This window comes from Phocoena sinus, chromosome 2 (assembly GCF_008692025.1).
Source record: "Phocoena sinus isolate mPhoSin1 chromosome 2, mPhoSin1.pri, whole genome shotgun sequence".
NCBI classification, from domain to species: Eukaryota; Metazoa; Chordata; class Mammalia; order Artiodactyla; family Phocoenidae; genus Phocoena; species Phocoena sinus.
In genome coordinates this window covers 176,558,786-176,577,996 of record NC_045764.1, presented here as the reverse complement: position 1 = coordinate 176,577,996, position 19,211 = coordinate 176,558,786, and the positions used below count along the sequence as shown (strand labels likewise).

The following is a 19,211-nucleotide window of genomic DNA, read 5'->3' as shown; positions in this document are numbered from 1 at the left end:
CAAAGAGAAAGTGAGGATCCACCACAAACTACAGAGGTAGTCCCGAGTCTGGATTCAGGCGACTGGATCAGGGCACTGTTAAAGGAAAAGCATTCCAGCAGCGGGATGTGCATGGAAGCCAGACTGCAAAGGGTGAGGATGCTCAGGAGATCTCAAGCTGCAACAGACCTCGTTGAAGGCAACGGCACCTCTCTGCATTTATTTTATATTTACAAAGTATTTTCTGAACTGACCATCGTTCAAAAAAAACACATACGAAGAAACTACTCCAGAGAGAACTTATATGACTTGCCCAGGGACTCAGTCCCAAGACCCTTAATCCTTGGTCTTGTTTAAACACAACCGCTGGAGGGAACAGGAAAACACTGCCGGCTTTACTGAAACAACCTACCGACGATAACGTGGTAACTGTCAATACTGCATTCATACAGAACCACTTACTGATGGAGAAATGTCATCATCGTATTTTTTTAGCTGATTCATGAATTCCAGATGCTTCTTTTCTTCCTCCAGTTGAGCCACAGACTGCTCACTCTTCTGCAATTTCTGCTGCGTGTTGGCCAATTCATCCCGCAGCCACTGATTCTCCTGGCACAGACGACGAACCTGTGCACGCAGTTTCTGCTTCTCCGACTCGACGGCATTCAGGTGATTTGACAGAGCCATCATAACCTAGACAGACAGAAACACTGACAGCACTGCAGTACTCAGCCCAACAAACGCCACCTCCCGTCTCCGCAAGCATCCTGGGGTTGTAGCTCTAGCTGACACCTGCAGACACGTGCTCCAAAGTACATACAAGTATATTTTGCCATTTACTTCTATTTCCACCCTTTCTTTAGTCACAGGCTACATTCAGGGCAGGATCAAGAATATCACATGCTCAGAACATCTATGAAAAATGCATTTCTTTTTTCTGTTTAGAAAGTATCTCGAATGGACTAGCAATGGACAGGCAGCTACTGTACTGATGAAGCTGTGTTGTTTTACTTTTTATCTAGATGGCGCCAACAGAATTTCTCAGAGACCCCTTGCCACGGGTGAGAGCACGTGCACACAGCTGCACACGTGTTCAGAGTGCAGGTCACTCTGTGAGGGGCTGGTGGTGGAGCTGGCGCGGGGCGCACAGACAAGACTTCTTCGCCACTGCAGGGGAAGGGACGAAGGCTCTGTGGTGTGGCCAGCACCAAGAGTCAGGACGCCCTGACGCACTCATAAGCGGAGGTCCCTACTGGGCTCGCTCTGCCTGGGGTGCACTGATGGGTCTCAGGGACCGGCCTGCCTGGGAGGATAAGGGCTGGAAGGGTTGGGGAGGAAAGCCGGCTTCGGTCTGTTCTCTCTGCAGACCGTGCACCTGCCCCTCCCTCTTTGTTATCCTCCTAGGTCTAAAACCTGACACTCTAGAAGGTGGGGCTCTTTCCTCCTCCTCCTTTTAACCCCAATATCTGCCAAACTAAAAAAGGAGGTTCACCTCTATATCGCTTTTCAACACAACTTGCAAAATAAGAGATTCACAATAACCAAAGTCCTACAATTAGAATCTGTCACATGCTTAGGATGAAGAATTCTAAAATCAGAGTATGGCCGTCACTTTGGTACAGAATGATTTCCTCTGTGAAAGCAGGAACTGGTAACCCAGCAGCCCCACTTCTGCCTCATTCATTCGCTATACAAGACGAAAGCTAAGAAAGAAGAAGCCCATTTTTAGTGTATTTAATTTTACCTAAAATATGTTGGCAAAGGTGAAAGTTATGGGGGGGCGGGGGCACACCTAAATGTTTCCAATTTTTTCATCTCTACGTCTAGCAGATCAGAAACAAAGGTTTAGTCAAGTGCATAAGACAATCTTGTCTTGGGGTACTGCAGAGACTATGAGCTGTTGGCCAACATTCACCCTTCTTCCTCAGGCTTAAGAATCTGGAACTCTAAGGGGCAAGACAACATTCCCCAGTGTCCCTCACAACTAGGTGTGCCCACGGAACCAAGTTCTGGCCAATGAGGTGTAAGCAGAGTGCCACGCACACTTCAAGGAGGTAAAGGGAGGAGGTACACCCTTCCTGCCCCTTCGCAGTCCTAGGGTGGGGTCACGTGGCTGCAGCTGGGACTCTGTCTTAGCCCACGAGATAGGCTGACTGGGGTGTAGTGAAGCAGGTGGCAGGGTCCTGGGTACCCCTGACACCCATACAGCTATAGTATCCATCTGGGACAGCCCACCTGAGTATGTGCTTTTACGTATGACTATGATATTTAAGCCACTGTTTCTGTTTTTTGATATATGCAGCCAAATCAAATCCTAACTGACACAGAGTTACCTCTGTTTTCGCTCTACTTTTTAAAATGCAGACATGCCCAAATCATCATTTGTATAACATACATAACCCACATATAATCTGATGTCTATTACTCTGTAAGTATCTGCCCTCTAGTTTAGTTAAACCTCGTATGTCAAACAAAGTCTCCCCTTTTCCAGACTGTCAACTCCACGTCCGTATCTGAGGCTTGTACCTGTGCCTCGCTCAGGCCGAGCTCCAGCATTTCCAGCGACTTTCGGATCATGTTTGATTTCTCTTCCACCAGGTTACTTTCATCATCTTTCTTCAAACACTTCAGTGTCTCCAGTAAACTCTGTAGAATGGAATTGTGCTCATTTTTCAGAGCCTCCAGGCCCTGAATTACTTGCTTTGTCTTAGAAATAATTTCATCCTGTGTAAGCTTCTCCAACTTGTCTTCCTTTATGTACACCATCGTGGACATGTTGTCATACATTCTAGGATGGAAAAAGGAAAAAAAGATAGACATCTCATTAGAGGCTTAATTTATGTTACACCTTTAATGAAATACATGTGTGAAGACTTCCAAATTAACATTTTTATAGGTGAATGATAAATATGTGTATTGTGATTTATTACCTGGAAATACTACATTCTGTACTGTTTCTGTTTGTCCTTTGCAGACCAAATTAATCACTTTTCTGGCTTATGTCTGAATTTTTTTTTTTTATGGAAGAAATGACAGTAACTGAAATTAATGCCAAAGATGAAAAGCAGCAAAACATCCAAATGGCATTTCTAAGACACACAGCAGGGCTTCCCTGGTGGCACAGTGGTTAGGAATCCGCCTGCTAATTCGGGGACACGGGTTCGAGCCCTGGTCCGGGAAGATCCCACATGCCGCCGAACAACTAAGCCCGCATGCCACAGCTACTGAGCCTGCGCTCTAGAGCCCGTGCTCCGCAACGAGAAGCCACCGCAATGAGAAGCCCGCACACCACAACAAAGAGTAGACCCCGCTCGCTGCAACTAGAGAAAGCCCGTGCGCAGCAATGAAGACCCAAGGCAGCCATAGATTAATTAATTAATTTTTAAAAACATATTGAAAAAAAAGAAAGACTCCAGGAGGGTGAGGGCTGAGCATGCCTACTGGGTCAGACTAGCCAAGAGGTCACCAGCACGAAATCATATGGTGTCTGGGACTGGTTTTAAAATACTACAGTGAGAAGGTAAAGGAAAGGGGAAAGGAGCACATAAAACAATGTCAGCAAAATGGTGATGATGGCTAATACGAAGCAATAGTTCTTTTTACTATCCTCTCTAGTTTCGTGTCTGTTTTTAAACCTCATAATTTTTTTTTTTAAGGCCACAAACAGTGATCATTAGGAAAGCCTGTTCAGGAGAGTGAGAGGGACAGAAGTCACATTAAATCACCTGAGAGTGATTTCCTTCAGAGCACTTACGACTACCCAAAATCTTTGTTTTCACATATTGTCTTATATTCCCTTAAATATGAATTTTATTTAAAAGGCAAGACTTTACCTCATACCCACAGTGAATGCACACTACGTGGGACAGTTCCTGGCCCTCACAGACCATCTGGTGAATGGATGGACTGACAGATGCTGGGGGAAGGGGAAGCAGTGGTTGCTTGGGTTTTTTGTTTTGTTTTGTTTTGGGCGGGGGGGGGGGGGGGGGGGGGGGCGGCGGCACGCCGCGTGGCCTGTGGGATCTTAGTTCCCAGATTAGGGGTTGAACCTGGGCTACGGCAGTGAAAGCGCCGAATCCTAACCACTAGACCACCAGGGAACTCTGGGGAAGCAGTGTTGAAGCAGTGAATACAGACCACACATTCCAGGATTTGGGAGTGAAGGCTGCAAGTAGCCGATAACAGGGTCACATCTGTCCTTGTACCCCCAGTTTCATACTGGAAAACTGATTTTTTTTGCATAACACAAAGACTAAACTTTGGAAATTTAGAAGCTGTCTGCAGGACTATTCAGAAATCCACCTCCATAACATAAAGAGCCCAGAAAACAGCAAAAGAACAGAGGCGACTCCTCTACCTGACAGTGTAGTACTATTAGATTTGTTACATACTTATTTAACTCATAGCTCTCCAACTGCACTGCAAACTCCAGGAGAGCAGGGACCTCATTTGTCTTGTTCAGCACTATATGCCCAGCCTGTCACACAGTAAACGCTAAATATATATTTGCTGAATGAAAGAAGGGAAACATTTTAGAACCAGCTTCCAATGAACAGGACTCAATACCACTAGGGTAAGGTGTGGATCTGAGCACTGCCTAAGGTTCACTTCCCAGAACTGGTGTCCCTAGAGAAAGAAAAATAACCCAATATGAAGAACTCCTTCTCCACTTTTGGCAGCGACACATTTATGTATTATTTCCTAACGGTGCAACGTTTATTCTCTTCTTCCCCAACCTAGACCATAAAAGTGTTTTACTACAACATACTCTGAGTGAGGCCCTGGCTTACACAGGGTGACAAGGGCCTCACCCTCAGGGACATGCAGGTAAGGAGAATATAAGTAAAGGAACACATCCACCCAGAGCTAAAGACACTTTACAGGTGACAGGACTTACGGTGGGAGCATGGGGGGTGAGGGAGCAGCAGCACTTCCACTGGAGAGGGGAGGCCAGCTACTCGAGAGAAACGACCCCCGACCGCCACCCCCAGGAGAGCTGTTCTTAGCAAATGAGCACATCTTCTCTAGACGAAGTGCAGGGCACTGCTGGCAACGGGCGAGGCAGAGACGTACACGCTCCTGCTGCCTGTGAGCAGCTGCACCACGCTGCAGGTCGCTGTGAGCTAGGCACACTCACGGTGATAAGACTAGAGACGCACAGGAGTGAGGCCACAGCACACCTGCATTCTGAAGGCAAGAGCCGGGGTGAGGGGGCCACGGCAGCAGTCAGGAGAGGGAGGAGGGCATCAGTGACCACGCCATGGAGCCATCCATCAAGACCCACGGCACTTACTTCCCAGCCCTCTGCTGGCCCAAGGTTTGATGCCTCTGCTCAGAAAGCCAAACACCTCGCCAGCAACTTCTCAGTCTTTCCCAGCAATGTTAAACCCAAAGGGACGCAGAGGAGAGTCTGTAGACCTAGTAATAAATGGCAGCGACTTCACTGCTCAAATCACCTCCGGAAAACCAAGGCTCTTGGGGCATGAATGGGCAGTAAGTCATAGCCCTGCAGGTTAAATTCTGCCCAGCTATAAAGATGGTCAGTGTCACACCTCTACAGGTTACAGCAGTGGCTGAAACGGGAAGAGAGGGCACTTTTGTTGACGTAAAAGAGAAAGGGGGACAGTGTTTATACAAAAGTAGGAAAACCACAAAAGGCAGGACTTAGGTAGGTAAAAAAGAAAACAAAATGAGAAAGACTTACCACTTTAATTGAGGGAATGCCTCAATTAAGTAAATACATTTAGAGAAACCCAATTTTAATTCCTTAAGGAATATGTAACAAAACTGGCCCCAGGGTACTGCGTGCTCACACGCTCTTGCAATGGCTCTAACCATATACACAAGAGTGATGAATACAAATGTTTTCTGGATGCATGCGTATACACACACACACACCAAAAGAGTCGCTTAAGGCAGTTTTCTTTTAAACTTACTCTTAAAAGAAAATGAGAATCCAAATGCTTTTGGGGGGCACTTAGAAATGAGATGACAGGTGCTGTGGACAGGACGGAGCCTGGCTCCACCACCAGCCATCACTGCAGCATGGGCGAAGTCCCCAAACCTCCTGGGGTCTCAGTGGTTAGCAGACCTCCCTCACTAGGCTTTTATCAACATGGGCGAGTGTAGATGGGGCACTAGCACAGGGCTGACAGACACATAGGAACGGCTCAGTAATCAATGCAATCTCCCACCGGAGAGATAAGGAATCAGGAACTTCCCTAATAAATGACTGCTCAAGGTCTGCAGATACACTTCCTATAACTCACTACTCTGCAAGATAGTCAGTTCCTTGTTAAGACTGTTCCAGTATTTAGTTAGAAAGTTATTCCTTTTGCTGAGTTGATATCTTCCTCCTTGTAACTTCTACCCACTGAGCCAACTTCTTCCCTCTAAAATAAACACAAAATACATTTACTATCGCATCCACAAGATAACGTTTCAAATATTGTGTGACAGGCACAGGACTCTGCAAATCTTCCATCTCCCTGGCTCACACCTCACACTACTCCTCTGGCACGCCTCAATCGTGACAGTTTCTTCATCTCCCATCCAAGTCACCATCACATGGATTCAGCTGTGCACGCTGCTTCTTCAGAGGGAAGCACACAATGGCACATATATTTATACTGCTCCATAGCTCTCTTATTTCTAAGCTAAGCCATTATAACCAAAGGTGGGTTATAGAAAAAACAGCGCTAAGACAACTGGCTATTTGCGGCGGGGGGGGGGGGGGATGCTTTCCTACCCTCACTATACACTAAAATAAATTCCATATTGCATAAAGAATTAAAGGTTAAAAAACCCACGAGAAACTAGAATAAAATTTAGGCAAAGATCTATAAGCATACAGGTGAAGGTAAAGAGCATTCTATGAATAAAATGGCAGAGAACTAAAAGAAAAGACTAATAAGAGTTTATTTAAAGTAAGAGGGCTTCCCTGGTGGCACAGTGGTTGGGAATCCGCCTGCCAGTGCAAGGGACACGGGTTCAAGCCCTGATCCAGGAAGCTCCCACATGCTGTGGGGCAACTAAGCCCATGCGCCACAACTACTGAGCCTGAGCTCTAGAGCCCGCGAGTCACAACTACTGAGCCTGTGTGCCACAACTACTGAAGCCCAAGCGCCTAGAGCCTGTGCTCCGCAATGAGAAGCCACCGCAAATAGAGAAAGCCCACGCGCTGCAACGAAGACCCAACGCAGCCAAAAATAAATAAATAAATATAAATTTACTTTTTTTAGAAAAGATATGTTTAAAATAAGAAACTGCTAGGGAGTTCCCTGGTGACCTAGTGGTTAGGATTCTGGGCTTTCACTCTCGTGGCCCGGGTTCAATCCCCGGTTGGGGAACTGAGATCCCACAAGCCCCAGGACGCTGCCAAAAAAAAACCTCCTACTAAAGTTCGATCTAGAAACTACCTTTCTGAGGAAACACTATTTTGCAGCCCATCACAGTACAGAGTTGAGAGGGTGAAGGCAGAGGTCACGCTGATTTCTAATGCCAGCCATCCCAGTTTGTCAGCCCTCAGCCTCCCTCCACCCCTGCTGCTGAGTGCGCCTCCAGGCGGCTCCACTGAGGCATCAGCCAGCACAGCCCCGGCAGGCGCACAACAAAGAGACACGCTAGTTATTCTGTTGCTCAAACGTTTCCAGCTCTGGCCATGGGAGCTCTTTCCGTTTCTTTTGTGCCCCACTGACATGCCCATCCTTTTATTTTTCGAGCACTTTCTGGCACAAGACATTCCACGCCCATCTTGTATTCTCCCTAGCCCAGCCCTAGAATCAGCCATTAGTCCAAAACTGGGCTCAGGGGTCTCCCTCCCAAAACCCATAAACCGGGCTTCCGCAGTGGTTGAGAGTCTGCCTGCCAGTGCAGGGGACACAGGTTTGAGCCCTGGTCCGGGAAGATCCCACATGCCGTGGAGCAACTAAGCCCGTGTGCCACAACTACTGAGCTTGCACACCACAACTACTGAGCCCACAAACTGCAGCTACTAAAGCCCGCACGCTCTAGGGCCCATGTGACGCAACTACTGAGCCCACGCGCCTAGAGCCTGTGCTCCGCAACAAGAGAAGCCACTGCAACGAGAAGCCCGCACACCACAACAAAGAGTAACCCCCGCTCGCCACAGCTAGGGAAAGCCCGTGCATAGCAACGAAGACCCAACACAGCCAACAATTAAAAAAATAAATTAAAAAAAGAAATGTGGGGAATAAAAGTAGCAGATCTGTATGCAGAGTGAATAACAGCCAAGACAGAAATGTGAGTTATTCTGACAGTTCTTGAGTGCGAAATGAAGTTCCTATAAACACAGCAGAGAGTGGCACAGAAAAATAAGATGGAGGGAAGAACATGGAGGTCTTTACCTAGCAAAGATTGGTAGCAGAAAATCACATTTGAGATGTTTTTCCAAGAGATATCTGAGCTGATCCAGTGGGAAACTCTGGCAGCCAGCCAGACCCATCTCTCCACAAAAGCCCTGATGAGCAACAGACACGGGGAAGGTGCTGACGCAGAGTGCAGCAGTGAGGAGACGCAGGTCGAGAGTCTCTAATGGGTCTGTAGAAAACAACCCAAGTTGTATTCAGGGAAATATTCAGTGCCATGATCTGAATGTCTGTATTCCCCCAAATTCATATGTTGAAACCTAACCCCTAAGGTGATGGTATCTGGAGGTAGGGCTTCTGGGAAGGCCATGAGAGTGGAGCCCTCATGAATGGGATTAGTGCTCTTATAAAAAAGACCCCAGAGACCTCCCTCACCCCTTCCCCCAGTGAGGACACAGGGAGACACCATCTATGAAACAAAAGCAGGCTCTCACCAGACACTGAATCTCCTGTAACCATGACCTTGGACTTCCCAGCCTTCAGAACTATGAGAAATAAATTTCTGTTGTTTATAAGCCACCCAGTTTATGGTATTTTGTTATAGCAGCCTGAATGGAGTAAGACATTCAGTATCCTGGAACCCAAGATTACAGTGTGTTGTGGGTAAAACGACACAAGTATCAAAACTTAAAAAAATTAAACGAATGAGCCATCAATTCCACTCCTGGGTATATACCCAAGAAAACTGAAAACATGTTTATGTAAAAACTTACACATGAATGGTCCAAAAAACGAAATGCTGGACAAATGTAAAACTTGTACACAAATATTTTGGCATTAATCGTAATACTAAAAATGTGGGACTAACCCAAATGTCCATCAACTAATGAATGGATAAACAAAATGGGGTATATCTAGACAGTGGAATACTATTTGGCAATAAAAAGGAATGAGATACTGATACATGCTACAACATAGCTAACGGTGTGCTAACTGAAGGAAGCCAGACACAAAAGGCCACATGTTGCGTAATTCCATTTATATGAAGTGTCCATGGAGACAGAAGGTAGATTAGTAGTTGCCAAAGGTACAGGAGTATGGGGAGTAACAGCTAACGGGTACAGGATTTCTTTTTGGGGTGATGAAAATGTTCTGGAATCAAATGGTTGCAAAACCCTGTGAATTTTTTCATACATGAATCATATCTCAGTGAAATACAACCAGAATTTTTTTTAATTAAATGATACAGATCAAAGAAAAACACAAAACCCCACTTTGGGACCTAATCTATTTTAGCTTTGTCAAGGAGTCACAGAAAGCTTCATTTCTCAACCTTTTTATCCTATGCTCCCCTTTTGATAAACAAAAATCTCAAGCCCTTCTCAAGGTATTTAAAAATGTCTAAATACACAATACGTAAGTTACCTATTGCAACTAAAAAGGTAATCAATGGTAATATTAGAAGTAAAAATATACATACTTTTTGGTTCTGAAATTTCAGAACAAAAATTATACAGTGTAGAGTCAAAGGGAAATACAATTCGAGAATTTCCAGGGGATGGTTCATTTTTGTTTTGGTGGGGGCAGGAGAGGGTAAGCAGGGAGGTGTGTCACTCCCCCAGTTTATATAACGAAGTTAAGGTTCATATTTGAGCAAAATCCAAAAAGGTCTCCTGCAGGGTCTCAATCTTGTTCAAACCATGACATTTTGGATAAAAATGCAAATGTCACACCCCTTCGTGGTTTGTATTACAGTAGTGAGTTTGTTTTCTAAATATAATACCATATTATAATAATAAATATATTTTATCCAGCTCTACATGGCCTGCCCTTACCCACTGAGAATCACTATAATCTACTCGAGGGAGGATGTGCTGTATCAGGTACCTCCTGACCAGAAATTTCATCTCTGGCCTATGAACTGACAGAGACAACTGAGAGATACAACTCCAGAGCTTGCCAATGGAAACTACTGACTGCATCATTTTCTGCTAGAACCATGGTATCTCCTCTCATCTAATCTAACTTTATCTAATCCTTTTATTTCCTCTTCTAAACTTGGGTCACAAGAATGAACTTGAATGAACAAAAATCCTGCTGGCCTAAAAATCAGAAAAATCTATAAAGTGAAATGTTTTAAAATTAAAGACTCCATAATTACAGTATCTATTCTGAATTTGTTTCCATCCTAAAACTATAAACCACTGGATAAAACAAAAGCTTGTACTTGCCTCTTGGGTGAGTCTACTGTAGATGCCCTTGCAGAATTAGAAATAAAGGCAGTCAGAACTCCAGGTACTTTTCCCCACAGCCCTGCTCAGGAAGTTGAGGCTGAGTGTGGTTCTGTTTTGCACTGGGCCACCTCTGCGTACAGAGATCCTCTAACTCTATGATAACCTAACCACACCACCTGTGGAAAGAACTTTACAAGAAGGCCAGGTCCCCCACCAGCTGGTGAAGTGCCTACCTCTCCCCGAGCAGCGCTCCAGGCCAGGGCCAGGAGTGCACTGAGGTCTTTTAATCTGCTGTGGGACCACAGGTCCATCTCTCCGCATACAAATTTTAAGTATGAGAAGCTACAGGGAAGGGTTCTACATGAAAATATGGGAGAACATGCATTTTCCTGAAACAAGGATGAGTGAGCCCAAATGATGCAGATGTCTCTATTACAAGTCCTTGGTTGAGCAAGCAAAAAGGAAAAACAGCTTCACCAGACATGACTAAGAGAATACATAAGAGGGTGGTTATGGGTGACTGGGGCAAAAGAATATAGAGTATTCATTCTGTGGTTTAAAAAAAACCATTTTTATTTCAAAATGAAAAATGTCAGCAGATTAACATAATACCATAGGACGAAGTTCACGTATTTAAATGCTAATCAATAACACATACATGAAATAATTTTCTTTCCTAAAGAAAGGAAATTAAAAAAAAATTTTTAGGGGCTTCCCTGGTGGCGCAGTGGTTGGGAGTCCGCCTGCCGATGCAGGGGACACGGGTTCGTGCCCCGGTCCGGGAGGATCCCACATGCCGCGGAGCGGCTGGGCCCTTGAGCCATGGCCGCTGAGCCTGTGCGTCCGGAGCCTGTGCTCCGCAGCGGGAGAGGCCACAACAGTGACAGGCCCGCGTACTGCAAAAAAAAAAAAAAAAAAAAAGGCACAGCCAAAAAAGTTAAGCCCCAGATTGGGAAAAAGTATTTCTAACATATGGCAAAAGACATGTACCCAAATACATAAAGAACTCCTACAATCAATAACAAAAAGACAACCCAATTTTTTTAATGGGCAAAAGACTTTAACAGACACTTCACAACAGCAGGTATACAAAAGACCAATAAGTATGTGAATAAGTGCTCATCATCATTAGTCATCAGGGAAATGCTCACTAAACCCATCACAAGATGCTACGGCCTTGCAGTCACTAAGATGAAGCAGACAACACCAAAAGCTGGAGAAGACATGGAGCAACTGGAACACACACACTGCTAGCGGGAGTGTAAAATGCACAACCACTTGAGAAAACTGGCAGCGTCTTTACAAGTTAATCCTACATCTAACCTATGAACAATTCCACTCCTAGGTATTTATGCAAAAGAAATGAAAATGCGGGACTTCCCTGGCGGTCCAGTATTTATGATCCCATGCTTCCACTGCAGGGGGGGAAAGGGGGCACAGGTTCTATTCCTGGTTGGGGAACTAAGATCCTGCATGCCTCGGGATGAGGCCAAAAAAAGATGTATGTCCACACAGTCCTGTACAAGAATGAGTGCTCCCCACCCCAGATGCGCAACAAAAGGAGAATGGCTAGACTGTGGTAGATCCATACAAAAGAACAATACTCAGGAAGAGAAAGAAGGAAATCACTGACCCATGCTATTGTATGTGTTGAATTTTTTTTTTAATTTATTTATTTATTATTTTTGGCTGCACTGGGTGTTCATTGCTGCACACAGGCTTTCTCTAGTTGTGGTAAGCGGGGGCTACTCTTCGTTGCAGTGCACGGGCTTCTCATTGCAGTGGCTTCTCCTGTTGTGGAACACGGGCTCTCGGCACGCAGGCTTCAGTAGTTGTGGCATGCGGGCTCAGTAGTTGTGGCTCACGGGCTCTAGAGCACAGGCTCAGTAGTTGTGGCGCACGGGCTTAACTGCTCTGCGGGCATGTGGGATCTTCCCAGACCAGGGATCGAACCCGTGCCACCTGCACTGGCAGGCAGATTCTTAACCACCGCGCCACCAGGGAAGTCCCGCATGTGCTGAATTTTAAATGGTTACGCTGAGTTACAGAAGATGGATGCGAAAATACATATATTGTTTAATCTCATTTGCATGAAATTCTAGAATAGATGGAACTAACCTATGGTTATGGAAGTCAGTATTGCTGGTAGGGGAGTGCAGGCCACCTCTAGGAGCTACGGGAGGCAGCCCTCAGCTGACAGCCAGCCAGCAAGAAAACCAGGACATCAGTCCTACAACCAAAAGAACTGAATTCTGCCACAACCGCAAGAGCTTGCAAGAGCATCCTGAGCTCTGGAAGAGAACAACAGCCCAACACACAACTGTAGCCACGTGAGCCCTGAGCAGAGGATCCAGCCAAGCCATGCCTGGACCCCTCACCCACGGAAACTGTGAGATAACAAACATTACTGTTCTAAACCATTGAATTTGCAGTAATTTGTTATATGGTAAATAGAAAACTAACATAAATGTCACAGAAAAAAAGCTTTAGAACTTAATGATGTTTTAGTTAAAAAAAAGTAGAAATTATGGATGAATCTTGAGGACATTATGCTAAGTAAAATTAGCCAGTCACAAAAAGACAAATACTGCATGACTCCAGTTATATGAGGTATCTAAAGTAGTTAAATCTATAGAAACAGGAAGTAGAATGGTGGTTGCCAGGGGCTAAGGGGATGGGGGGAAATAGGGAGTTGTTATTTAATGGATACAGAGTTTTAGTTTTGGAAGATGAAAAAGTTCCAGAGATCTACTGCACAACAATGTAAATATATTTAAGACTACCGAAATACACTCTTAAAAATGGTTAAGATGGTAAATTTGGGGGTTTTTAAAACCACAATCTAAAAAGAATAGAAATTAACATTTTCCCCATTTGGTCAATAATACAAATAATTTTTGGACAGAATAAGTGAATTCAAGAGAAAACACACCACCATATTCACCATAAGAATGAAGATTCAGTCAGCTTTTACTGACCACGGAGCCTGTGCCAGCTTCCCTGAAGGACACAAGTACTACAACGCCAACATGGTGACCCGAAACACTGTACTTCAGACAGCAACCCCAAGGAGTGACGACGACCACCTGCATCACCTGGGCTTTTGAAACCGAAGAAATGGGGTGGGGCATCCCAGGTGAAGGCAACTGGAAGACTGAGCTAAGCATTACTGTGATTCATGATAGCAAGGTGGCTCAAAGCTTGAAGTGTACAAGCAAAAAGCCTTGAATTAGAAGGCTTTAAACCAGCTGTATACCTCTGGTTTACATAACTTGCCCTCTCTAATCCTCAATTTCCTCAACGGCAGGATAGAGGCGATTGCTGCACCAATTTTACCTGGTACAGTGCTAAATTCACTATTATCAGTTTTATCGTAGAAGTTTAATAACTTCAAAGAGGCTGGAGCATAAATTTCCACATTATGCCATCGAAGTCAGGGAACAATCTAAGGTTTGAGTTGAGTTAGGCATCTTCCTGGCAGTCCAGTGGTTAAGACTTCGCCTTCCAATGCAGGGGGTGCGTGTTCGATCCCTGGTCAGGGAGCTAAGATCCCACATGCCTCATGGCCAAAAACCCAAAACATAAAAAACAGAAGCAATATTGTAACAAGCTCAGTAAAGACTTTAAAAATGGTCCACATCAAAAACAAAAAACAAAAAACCTTTAAAAAAAAGAAAAAAAAGTTGAGGTGACTGGGATATTTTAGAACCAAGGAAATAATTTCTACTTTACACATGCACTTAGCTTAAATTGTTTGTTCTAGTGATATTCACTTATATCTGCTTTATTAAGTATCAATGACATACCAAGCATATTTAAAAGCATAGATTGAGACTGCTTTCATCTGCTTCCAAAAATTAGTTAAAAATAAAAACACAATTCATTTTTGATCTAAGAGTATGTTAACCAGCAGGCTACAGGGCAGAATGACACAAGGATACCTTGGGAGAAAAAAAAAGCAGGTCATCTCTGAATTAGCCCTCCAGTCTTGGAAAGCAATATTCTCAGGAAAAGTTTAAAAGGTCACAAATAGCCCTGCAGAACCAAACCCAATAGACTTTTCTGTCCAAATCTTTCCTTACCTCTTAGCCAATTTGATACTGCCCTCCTCCTCTTCCCTGTGTCCCAGGGCTTTCCTACCCTTAGGGCCACTCTGCAATCTCTACCAAGTGTCAGAAGCTCTCACATCTTTATCTCCAGCCTAAATCTTGTCTTGAGCTCCAGGCCTGAATCTCCAACAGACCACTAATCCACTTGGCCGCCCCACGACGTGGATTTAACCTACCCAAACACAAACTCACCATCTCTTCCTCCCATTTTCCCCATCGTGGTGGGTGTCACCTGCCAGTGAGTCACCCAATTTAGACAGGGAAGTGACTCTAGATGTATTCCTTCACATTATGTGCCAAGCACTGACACTGAATACACCAGATAAAAATCCCCACCCTGCCCTTGTGGAGACTGAATGTAAGTGGAGGCGACAGATAAACTATATAAGAAAATAATTAAGTAGGGAATTCCCCAGCAGTCCAGTGGTTAGGACTCCGAGCTCTCACTGCTGAGGGCCTGGGTTCAATCCCTGGTCGGGGAACTAAAATCCCACAATCCTCGAAATGTGGCCCCCCCCAAAAAAAGAAAATATAATATTGTACAGAGAGTGAGAAGTAGTAAGGAGTGTGTGGAGAAGTGAGGACACACTGATATCCTGAAGAGCAGACTCGGAATGCGACTGGGCGGACTTGAATGAGGGCAAGAGTAGGAAGACAAGGGGAAAAGATGGGGTGGGGTGCTTACAGGACACTGGCAAGAACTTCAGCAGAGGAGTGACATGATCCCACCTAGGTTTTAGCAGTTGGCTTGGGTTTGAAAACTGCCTATAGTCTCCTTCTGCCTACAGCCCCACCCTTCCCCCACTCCACTCAGGTCCCGGGTCAGGACCACCCTCCCTAGACACACTGTACATCGCCTTTCCTGATCTCATCCTTCCATTCTCACCCATTCCCAATCTGCAGAGCCACCACTCCCAGTCCCACCCCACTTTTCTTCAAGTCTCCAGCCAGAATCACCTGCTCAGAGCACTCCGAACAGCATTCAATCTCATCTGTGGTACCAGACTGTGAGCTCCTCCAGGACAGCGACCGTCCCCTATCCCCGACTGCTCAGCACAGCACCTGCCATTCAGCTGGTTCTCAATAAACATTTAAGACCTTGCTTTCACATCTTAATAGGCTAACCATTTTTATCCTATACCACGAAATGGACACTTAAAACTTCCCTGTACTTTTTGATCAGTACTTTTGTACTGATCACTTCTTTGTTAATAAAGTTCTGGTTCCTTATCATATTTCACTTAGGCTTCCAGGTTATACGAATCCTACACTTTATTTAACTTCTGACTTTTCCACTTCTAATTTTCTTTTTGTACAATTATATTTTGCAATAGTTTATAGCCCTACATGGAAAGCTACACATTGACTTACCTATCTTTCAACATTATGAAACATGCTTAAGGTATAATTTTTTAAAAGAATATATAATTTAAGTAACTGCAGCTGAGTTTTTACTTACTATGCAATATTTAGGATACTATGTGCCTCTCCCCGGTGGCATTTCCTCCCTCCTCCTTGCTGCGATTCCCATGCATGTCTTTCTTCCTTTATTATGTACTGTCAGAAGACACTGCCAAGCTAAGTGAACCTGCAAGGCTGCCGTGAGGTTACCACCCTAGGTCCTCCACGCCCCTCAGGGACAACAGGGCTGCCAAGCTCCACTGCAACATGAGGCTGCATTCTTAGATGACTTGGAGAAACTGGCTCTTAAGAGAGGGTCCTCCCCCACGACATATAATCCCACACAATCTGAAATTTTTAGTGTTTAATATCACTGTACCCTTAGAGGTACTGAGAAAACAGAACAATGAATCAAATTTCCCACCTTAACTAAGGCTTGCTGCCAGTCCATAAAAGAGGATCACCCTAAATAAGAATACGAGATTTAAGGAGGTTGTTCCAATTTCTAATGGAACTATTCACTGAACTATTACAATGTATTCTGAGCTAATGATTCTGATCAGTGGCTTAGTCATGCTCTACAAAAACAGCCTTTGCGTTTAACAAACGCAAAGGCTCAAAGAACCAACTGCCCCTTCACACGGCAGTTTAAATGGTGTATCACAAATTTTCTGCTCTCACACTTCTAAAGAACATCATTTTTGCAAGTTCTCCTTAACAAACGCTTAATATGTAAACTCTGAAAGTACTGTTTAACAAAACAGTAAAAAGCAGCAACAGTACAAAATCTCTAACACCGAATTGCCTGGATCTACAAACCTTAAGTTATAAAACCATCCAATTCACCAGGCATTCGCTTTTTTAATATTTTATTTTAAATTTTTAAGGAAAGAGGTACATCAAATTTGACAACCGAGTAGATATTCCAGGACCGGAATGCTACAAGTTTAGTGGGAGCAACTCCAGCCTAGGCGAACACGGGGGATGAGGCGTTTCGGGTCTGGCCGCTAGAAGAAAGAGGCCGCGGGGCAGGCGGGGTCCAGTCGGACTCTCGGGAAGGAGCCCGCACGCTTCCGACCCGCCGACCGACCGCGAGCATGACAGGCGCGCCAGCCCTGGGCGGTGCCGCGGGAGAGGGCGGGGGACGGAAGGAAGGGGAAGGACTCGGACAAAGCGAGCCGGGCCGGCCGCCCCCTCCCCGCGCGCCGCGTCCAGCCTCCCGTCCCCAGCCGCGGGGCCACAGCTGTTCCCAGGGCGGCCGCCCCCGCCCGCAGCGGGGCCGAGCCTGCGACGCGGGGCCGGGCGGGGGGCCGGGAGGGGGGCCGGGAGGGGCCGGAGCCAGATGGGCACGCGGAGGGGAGCCGAACCTGAAGGGGCCGTGACGGGGATGGGCCAGGGTCCTGGGCGGCGGCCGGGGCCGGTGGAGAAAGGGGACGGACCTGCTGGAGGCTCGAGGGCCGGAGAGGGGCCGGGAGGGGCCGGGGTCGGGAAGGGACACGGGTGCGGCCGGAGGACCCGGGCCCGCCGCCGACTCACCGTGCTGCTCCCGCGGGGCCGCGCGCTCGCGCTGTCAGCACCGGGAGGCCGCGGGCGCGTGCGCCGAGCGGGACCGCCGGGGCTGTCGCCTCGCCGCCTCAGGTGCGGCGCCGCGGTCACAAGCGAGGGGCGCCGGCGCGGCCGCCCCGCAGCATCCTCGGCCGCCCACGCGCGCTGTGTCCCACGGCTCCTCCTCGCAGCCGCCGCCCAGCCGGCTCCGGCTCCGCTGCTCCCGCCGCCGAAAATGGCGTCTCCGCGTCCCTCCCCCGGCTCGGCGTTCCCGCCCCACAATGCTGCGCGCCACCGTGACGTCACCCTGCCCCGCCGCCTATGGGCGGGGCAGCTCGGGAACCAGGGGCCCGGCAGAGTGGGGCTCCTGGAGCCAGACGCGGTCCCGGGCTGGCTGTCGCGGGCCACACTGGGGGCGGGGAGGGCGTACTACCCCCCTCCGTGGGCGGCCTCGCGCGGGCAGGGCCAGAAGGTGGCCTGAGGAGGGCGCTGGCCCAGCGCTGCCGGTCAGCACCGCGTCCGGGCCCTTCCCTCCCGGGCGCGGCCGTCTCCTGCTCTCATGTATCAGGAATAATATTTATTCACATAATATTTATGTGCTCGTTTAAATCTTTCCAGAACCCACTAGGGGGGCTTTCACCAGCCCCTCCAAAGGAAAGGGTCCTGAGGCGCTAGCCTAAGCCAGGAGGCCTTTCTCCAGGACAATCTGGAGTCTTCGGTCGAGACCCTGACCCCCCAGTCCCCACGCCTTGCCTATCTCGTTCCCTCGCCCCTGGGCCATCGGATCTTCAAGGATCTGAGTCCACGGGCTCTTTCCAAGCCCTCCCCTCAGCCACAAAGGCCTCGCAGGAACAGCACCTCAGGCTCATAAGCGGGGTGGGATGCTTAACCCCTACTGCCTGGCAAGAGCAGAGGTGCTGTCGCCCCCCCACCCACGGGCAGCCATCACCAGGGCACACCCCTGGGCGCAGTGCCACGACCTCCAGCCCAACCCAAAGGGCAGTACTTCCAGGTCAGACAGTGCTTCTGGGCCCCATCCTGCTGCATCGGGGCTCTGCAGGCCTGACTCAGCAGCCAGCTGCGAGGATGCCTGCTGATTCAGTAGGCAAGACTCGGCTTGCTTTGCCTGCCACCAGCTTGGGAGACCCCCCCGCCAGGTGTCTGCGGATGCCCCAAGTGGCATTACTAACCAGGAGGGGTTCCTGTGCCAGTCCCCCCCACACTTGCTTTTAAACTGCTGTGTTTTTCAGATGCTACCACCCCAGCACCAGCAGCCGTTTTAACCCTGCGATGACCCAGTCACCTGGGAAATAAATGCTCCTAGATTTTCAGAGGGTGGTCCAGTTACTTTGCTTTCATTTGTAAATGCAAAGTTGAGCTAAAAGTGGGAAAGATCCTTGGTGACACAGCAATTACTGGGCAGAGAGAGAGAGAGAGAGAGAGAGAGAGAGAGGCAGTTAATCAGAGTCAAACAACCCCTCCACATTCCCTTAGTGATTGGGCCGCACTGCAGCTTGGATGTCACCTGCTCCCCAGCAACCACCCTGGGGCTGGGCATGGCAGGCAGCTGTAACTGAAGTGCTCTGGAGAGGGGAGGAGTGGGCTGAGCTCCGGGC

General features: G+C 47.2%; 1 protein-coding gene across 30 annotated transcripts in view; it reads right to left on the bottom strand.

Moving 5' to 3' along the window:
• The window catches only part of KLC1 (kinesin light chain 1), a 57,863-nt gene extending 40,003 nt beyond the window's left edge, over nucleotides 1-17,860 (bottom strand). For 19 of the 30 annotated variants that reach the window (XR_004348711.1, XR_004348708.1, XR_004348712.1 and 16 more), the window contains exons 1-3: nucleotides 17,587-17,859; nucleotides 2,506-2,767; nucleotides 442-672 (exon numbers count right to left, since the gene is read on the bottom strand). Coding sequence is in view for 21 of the 30 variants with exons in the window: in XM_032624619.1 (XP_032480510.1) it covers nucleotides 442-672; nucleotides 2,506-2,766 (492 nt within the window). In the remaining 9 variants the exon portion in view is untranslated. Of the gene's footprint in view, nucleotides 1-441; nucleotides 673-2,505; nucleotides 2,768-17,586 lie in introns of all 30 variants that reach the window. The other 11 variants (XM_032624635.1, XM_032624614.1, XM_032624620.1 and 8 more) reach the window with 2 other exon arrangements.
• Between the last annotated feature and the right edge of the window lie 1,351 nt (nucleotides 17,861-19,211).